Source organism: Littorina saxatilis, linkage group LG2 (assembly GCF_037325665.1).
Source record: "Littorina saxatilis isolate snail1 linkage group LG2, US_GU_Lsax_2.0, whole genome shotgun sequence".
In the NCBI taxonomy this organism is placed as follows: domain Eukaryota; kingdom Metazoa; phylum Mollusca; class Gastropoda; order Littorinimorpha; family Littorinidae; genus Littorina; species Littorina saxatilis.
In genome coordinates this window covers 75,259,346-75,266,845 of record NC_090246.1, presented here as the reverse complement: position 1 = coordinate 75,266,845, position 7,500 = coordinate 75,259,346, and the positions used below count along the sequence as shown (strand labels likewise).

Genomic DNA, 7,500 nt, shown 5'->3' with positions numbered 1-7,500 from the left:
CCTCATTTACAATGGACGAGATGATATAATGAGAATGTGCGATTAGAACGTCTTACTCACGCAGATAATCTATGCAAGACAATAATTTCTCCCATGGGCCCATCGACAAACAACACAAAACACTCCGTCGAAGGGATAATTTTCCTTGCTTGGTTAAAGGCCACATTTGCTATATTTTGTTTTCTTCCCTACTTGACGACACATGTTATTATCAGCGTGTGGGTCGCAAGTTTAACTTAATCACAAGGTCGGGGTTTTCCCATGAAGGGACTTGTACACACGCGTGTGGAATATACATTGAGGTGGAGTAAGTGGGACCTCTTTTTCTCGGGATTTCAGTGACCCTCGAAACAAAAATAGGAATGCTATAAACTCTGTGTTGTGAGTACTTGTAACGTTCAAGTACCTGCACGATAGTCAGCGTCAGTGTAGAGGTTGTGCCGTCCGCGACAAGTGCTCTCTGTGTCTCTGATTTGAAGTGATCATGACTATTGTCTGTACTGTTCTTTTTACCTGTGCACTAGCTTTTAGCAGTGTTGAGGCAAACTGTAGGAGCCAGCCATCAACGTGTTGGGATACAGGCTTAGAATTCCCACCTACCAACGAATCATGCTATGACGGTACGGATTTATGTCGGTGTGGCGAGACTACAGCCGACTGTTCTTCCAACCCAGACAGTCTGACCTTCATACCAGACCTGAATCGAAGTTACAAGTACCTCAACTTTTCCAACAACAACGTCACCAGCATCTCAGACGCCGATTTCTTTGTCAATGTCTCCAGGGATGTTGAGATCATTGACCTGCACAGCAACGGCCTAACCTACATCGCGGAAGGCGTTTTCCAGGGACTCCCAAATTTGACTGGGTTGTTTCTCGGAGGGTCCAACCATCTCACGTACACAAACTTGCCATCACTGCTTTCTGTTCCTGGTCTTCTCAACCTAAGTATAAGATGTCAAAGCCTCGGGCCGATTCCTTTGGACAGCTTCCAGGGCGTACACCATACGGAATTGGTTGGTTTAGATCTCAGCTGGAATCACCTTGGTTCTCTGAACATGTCCGTGTTTCAGCCTCTTCAGAACCTTACCTACATAACTCTGTGGAAAAACGAAATTAACGAACTAAGCACCGCGTACATGCCTTCATGGGAAAATGTTAATATGAAAGCAAACCGTCTGTACGACTTTCTGAGAACGTGTTCCGAGCAAGGCCACTCGCTGTTTCCGAATCTGACAGTGCTGTCTCTCGATCAGAACATGATACAGTGTATCGATGACCCGGTCTGCTTACCAAGCTTGAGGAATCTGTCCCTACGCTACAATCATTTTGAGTACTTCGCAACGAACACGTTCAGCGCTGCACGGTTTCCAGTCCTCCAAGATCTGGAGATCATGCAAATGGAGAACAAGATAAGGGCAATGTCACCAGCTTTTATCAATAATTCAGCAGTCACCCACATAAACTTTCTCTGGAACAACGTGGATTTTTCACAAGGCTACGTTCACGGAGATATTTTTCAGGGTTGCACCGGGGTACGGGGACTTAACCTTGGTGAAAACATTTTTCTTGACGTGTCTGAAAAACAGTTTCACCGTCTGCTGAAACCGATGGAAGCTTCGTTGAACATTCTCTCCCTGGCCAGAACTCAGTTGACGCACATATCGTCTAAAATGCTCAGCCGACTGAGGAATTTAACAGAGCTTTATCTGTATGCCAACTCTCTCTCCTCAATCCCCGATGGCGCCTTTGACAAACTTCATGGCTTATGGAAACTCATTCTTGACGACAATAACATCCAGACTATCTCGGAATCAACGTTCAGTCCGAAGCTGCGAAAGGGGTATGTATGATTTGAGAGTGACACTGTTTATGATACGGTCGACTTGGTTAAAGACATGCAATAATAGTGAGAGAAAAGGAGCAAGAATTTCGGTGTGTGTGTGTGTGTGTGTGTGTGTGTGTGTGTGTGTGTGTGTGTGTGTGTGTGTGTATGTGTGTGTGTGTGTGTGTGTCTATTTGTGTGTGTGTTTGTTTGTGTTAGTGTGTGTGTGTGTGTGTGTGTGTGTGTGTGTGTGTGTGTGTGGGTATGTGTGTACACAGTTTCCCGCCCTACAAGATCAGGAGATCATGCAAATGGAGATGAAGATATTGGGAATGTCACCATCCTTCATTAACAATTCGGCTGTCACAAACATCAACTTTGTCTGGAACAACGTCGATGTTTCACAAGGCTACGTCCATGGAGATATTTTTCAGGGTTGCACCTCTCTACGCTTTCTTAAACCTTGGTGAAAACATTTTTCTAGGCGTGTCTGACAAAAAGTTTCCCCGTCTGCTGAAGCCGATTGAGCTTCGTTGAATATTGTTTCCCTGTTAAAAACTCAGTTAACCCACATTTCGCCCGAAATGTTCCATCGACTCAGAAAATATAACAGAACTGTATTTATATGGAAGCTCGTTTTTCTCGATCCTCGATGGAACTTTTGACAAGTGTCATGGTTTTATGGAATATCAAACTCGATAAAATTAACATCCAAACTATCTCAGAATTTACGTTCGGCTCTAAGCTTTGCAATGGATATGTATGATCTCAGATCTAAACCGTTAATTAAGTACTACCGTTGACTGTCGATACATCTTTTATGCATAATTTAATCTGTGCATTATTATCGTGGTTGCGCACCGTTGTGCTGACAAAGAGACTCAAGCAGTAAGGCTTGTCAATTCCTGAAAAATCCAAAAGACACATATATATTCGGTGTTATCAGCAATACCGATTGACATTATAACCGACCGAGGTTCATGTGTGTGTGTGTGTGTGTGTGTGTGTGTGTGTGTGTGTGTGAGTGACTGTGTGTGTGTGTCTGTGTGTGTGTGTACGTGTGTGTTGATGTGTGTGTGTGTGTGTGTGTGTGTGTGTGTGTGTGTGTGTGTGTGTGTGTGTGTGTGTGTGTGTGTGTGTATGTGTGTGTTGTTGACAAGAACAATATAATGCATTCAAAACAAAGGTCAATCATGGTATTGTTTTCAAAGTTAAAATCTAGGTATTTTGTTATTTTTACATTACTGCATCATGTTTTAATGTCACAAGTTCTGAATTGTGTCCGGCTGCATTTCATTGTTTAGTTCCTTATGTTGAATCCTACATTTCTTTCAACCGAAATAACGTCTCTGTGACTACGTGCGCGTGCATACACAAGTACCAGCTAGCTCATATAGCGATAAAACCAAACCTTTTGTGCCCTTTTCAAATACCCCAACGACAGAAAACCGCTAACTAAAGCCCCTTTCCAACCATGATTCACTGCAGACAAACCTCTATGGTACATTTTCAAAAGCGACTTGGACAGTAGCCATAATTGAAGCTCCGCGGTCAGAGGTGACACTAATTGGTTCAATTATTTAATCTGTTCGTACTTATGATGAGTTTTCAACAATGCACATAAAACACAGTATCACAGACAGACCGACAGACAGACAGAAAAACATAAAGACAGCTAGACAGAGAGAAAGGCAGACGCACGCACGCACGCACGCACACTCACAGACATTAGACTTATGCACAGCTATTAGACAAAGACATAAATTCAGACATAAGGCAGACATACAGTAACGCGAACACGTCACACACACACACACACACACACACACACACACACACACACACACACACACACACACACACACATACACATACACATATACACACACACACACACACAATAGCGCACGCTAACACACACACACACACACACACACACACACACACACACACACACACACACACACACACACACACACACAAATAAAGTCTGTTGTTCTTTGAGAAATTGCAGGTCAGCGAAATTTAGCTGCGACCTTAGACTAGGGTTGACCATATATACCGTACACATTGTAAGTGACACAACTCATTACTCGCTGGCATATATATATATATATAAACTGTGCAAAACAAGTATTGCACCCATAGCCTCACACCGTGGACCCTCCATCGACAATCTGATCCACCTCAGTTAGTACGGCACTTTTGATCCACCTAAAAAGTGAAAAATGTGGTGGGTTGCTTCCGTCAAACCCATTTGTAGAAAAAACCACCAGCATGATTTGCAAACCAAAAACAGAAGAAGATTCACAACAGTTTTGACTTGCAAGTGGTACAACAGTCTTTATAAGATGTTTGGTGGCTTGATGACAGACCAGCTTTTTTGTTGGTCCAAGGCCAAGGGGACCATATCGTCTTTTGTTTCATCTTTATCGACCAAGGCCGATGTTTTACGTAGAAAAGAGTTTGTTTCCTATCAGTTCATGTGTGATGTTTTAGGAAAATCCCCACAGAGAATTTTGGAATATAACATGGTTCGTGCTGTTGTTGTAAATGTTATTAATAAGATGATGCACGGAAAGGAAGAAATTGATTTGATGGATATCCCCTCTTATCGTGGTAAGAAAGTACACAACGCACAACAGTTCAGAAAAGAATTAGTAAGCATGAAACTTGTTGAACCGTGAGCAATTGGATTTTGAAGGAGGAAATTTAATTCTGAAATTGACAAGAAAGATTGGCTGATGAGTTTTGAATCGGTTAAAGAGACAAGTGTGTGCGTCAGAATAGGCGCAATTTGGCAACTTTTACATACGACGAGAAAGCCAAATCCATTATTTATCAGAACAGATTGTTACGGACCTCTTGTGTTATGTCATGTCTACTGATGCATGTGTGAAGAGCATGAACAGCAGAAAAGAGGTTTTTGCGACAATTTTGAGGGGTGCCATGACAAAAAAAACCGCTGCATTTCAGCAATGACTGAATGGATTGCTACTGCCTTTGATATGTAGCTTGTAAGCGAAACGAAGCACTGAACATATCTCCTGATATGGTATTCATTTGTCTGCGATTTTGTTTCAGCTTGAAGGAAGTAGATCTGGGAGCCAAAACCTACCAATGTGACTGCAACATCTTGTGGTTCCAGAACTGGATGAAAACCCAGCCCATTCTCTTCAAAGATTATCACTCCAGGGGCTACATTTGCAGCAACGTGGACAACGTTACCATTCCCGAATTTGCTTTGAATCCTCAGGTAAATGCGCTTTTTATAATTGTTCTTAAATCTGTATGTCAACTTTGAGTGACAAATCCCGCACTTCACAAGAAACAGCCAGGTTAGTTGTTAATTGTTGGCATTTGTGCAAGATGAAGGATGCTTTTAGTCCATGTGAATAAAGCATAGGCAGGTCTACAGTGGCTGGCGTGATGGGTTATTAGTGAAGGAACTTAGCAACCTTTAACAATCGTCACAAAATCTCTTGATTCTTCAGGTAGCAAACTATAACGAAACGAGTGCGCCAGCTACATTGCAAGAACTGATGAGATGCAATGCATGACATACAAGTTCACACAATTTTCTTTCTCTTATAGTGTGTGCATTTGTGTTGACAGGGTACAGAAACATTGTCATGGTTTTTTTTAATCATGCTCCGTGTCCGTTATGCAGTAACTAAGACATTGCATTCCTGATATTGCAAGCTTTATCTGGAACTGAATGTCAAGGACTGTGATTTCAGGCGTGCATACTGGGTTCTGGAGCTGCTACCTTAACCATCGGAATCGCCTGTATCCTCCTCATCTTCCTCGTCATCCTCGTCGTCTTCTTCCGCTTCCGCTGGCACGTGCGCCTGTGGCTGTACGAGGTGTGCCGAGGTCGCAGGCGTCGCTCGCGCGTGTCTCGTGGCTGCAAGTACGACGTCTTCGTGTCCTACGCCGAGGAGGACGCGGTGTGGGTGCAGGAGGAGTTACTGCCCGTACTGGAAGGAGAGTGGGGGCTGACGCTGTGTGTGCATCACCGGGACTTCCGACCGGGAAAACACATCGTGGACAACATCTCCGACTGCGTCAGCGACAGCGAGCGTGTGATACTGGTCTTCTCTCCGCACTTTGCGCGCAGCGAGTGGTGTCAGTTCGAGCTGAAGTACTGCCAGAGTTTTGTCATGGAGCGTGATGACGTCATGGTGCTGGTGGCTCTGCAGGAGACTCAGTCACGTGACATGACGGGCGCCATGTTAGCAGTGCTGCGTACTACGACCTACATCGAATGGGACGAGGAGCAGGACGCCCGGCAGTCCTTCTGGGGGCGTCTGCATTTGGCGCTCGACGATACTGAAGAGGTTCAGGTCGTGTAGACAATTGTGTCAGGATTTTTAGTTTCTGATATATCACCCTCGACTAAAAGCTTTTGAACTTCTACTCCTTTTGTTTTACAAAAACTGAAGTCACTTAGGTCTTCTTGGGACGTTGACATTTGACGCAGGACAAGGGGACATGCTGGTGTTTTGAAGAGTTTCACCAGGCACCCCAATTTAAGCTTTTTGTGAGCCAGACATTCGTTTTGGAAAGGAACTGTCGACTGCCTGATATTTTGCCTAAACCATCAATGTTGTGCTACATAAACAGAGATCAAATACCAGAAAGGGTGACATACACGTGATTCACGTGGCTTTAAGACTGAACATTCTTCTCGAAAACTGTTACTTTAGTGGGGACACACCTGGGCCCGTATGCATGAACTAGAAGTAAGAAACACTGGAAGTAGAGGCCTCTTTTTGAAGTGGGAACTCCCGAAGTTAACTTCCTAACTGTTCACTATGCATGAACTGACTTGAACGCCGAAGTAGTGACATCGAGAGTATTAAGGTCAAGGTCGCGGAAATTGAGGGAATCCCTAGTAATATGCATGCGCACGTGTCTGTAAACATGGCAGTCAACAGTAAAGGCAAGGCGCGTGTGCCCAAAATGAAAGTAGCTACGGAGGGACGTTCTGCATCATTTACTGACAGTGAAATTGCTGTGCTGTTGACAGAAGTTTTTAACGAAAGAAAAATCTCTCTCTCTCTCTCTCTCTCTCTCTCTCTCTCTCTCTCTCTCTCTCTCTCTCTCTCTCTCTCTCTCTCTCTGTCTCTCTCCCTCTCTCTCTCTCAGTCTCTCTCTCTATCTCTCTATCTCTCTCTCAGTCTCTCTCTCTCTCTCTGTCTCTCTCTTTCTCTGTCTCTCTCTTTCTCTGTCTCTCTCTCCCTCTCTCTCTCTCTCTCTCTCTCTCTTTCTCTCTCTCTCTCTCTTACATCGTGGCACACACACACACACACACACACACACACACACACACCGTGCACACACACACACACACACCCACACAAACACATGCACTCACACACACACACACGCACTCACACACACACACACACACACACACACACACACACACACACACACACACACACACACACACACACACACATACACTAACACACTCAGTGACACACGCATACACAGGCGCGTACATTTGAAAGTCAAGACATGATTTGATTTTTTTCAAAGCATAGGAAGGTTTCTTTGGCAAATAACAACAAATAACAAAGAGGCAAAAACTGGTCGTTGCAGCCTGAATGCAACTGCAGGGGCCTAAAAGGAAAAAGATCAATACAAAAAAATATAATATAACAAAAT

At 44.0% G+C, this 7,500-nt stretch overlaps 1 protein-coding gene across 1 annotated transcript; it reads left to right on the top strand.

Moving 5' to 3' along the window:
• The first annotated feature begins 91 nt into the window (after window positions 1-91).
• On the top strand, window positions 92-6,918 carry LOC138959724 (toll-like receptor 13). The gene is made up of 3 exons (XM_070331318.1): window positions 92-1,842; window positions 4,909-5,080; window positions 5,565-6,918. Exons 1-3 carry the CDS (start codon window positions 485-487, stop codon window positions 6,177-6,179), a joined length of 2,145 nt encoding a protein of 714 aa, XP_070187419.1. The 5' UTR covers window positions 92-484; the 3' UTR covers window positions 6,180-6,918.
• Window positions 6,919-7,500: the final 582 nt, after the last annotated feature.

Excerpts from the sequence above, each read along its gene's own strand:
- LOC138959724 (XM_070331318.1), top strand. The coding sequence starts at position 485 with ATGACTATTGTCTGTACTGTTCTTTTTACCTGTGCACTAGCTTTTAGC. Across the intron at positions 1,843-4,908 it reads AGTCCGAAGCTGCGAAAGGG|CTTGAAGGAAGTAGATCTGG; the intron begins GTATGTATGATT and ends ATTTTGTTTCAG. Across the intron at positions 5,081-5,564 it reads AATTTGCTTTGAATCCTCAG|GCGTGCATACTGGGTTCTGG; the intron begins GTAAATGCGCTT and ends CTGTGATTTCAG.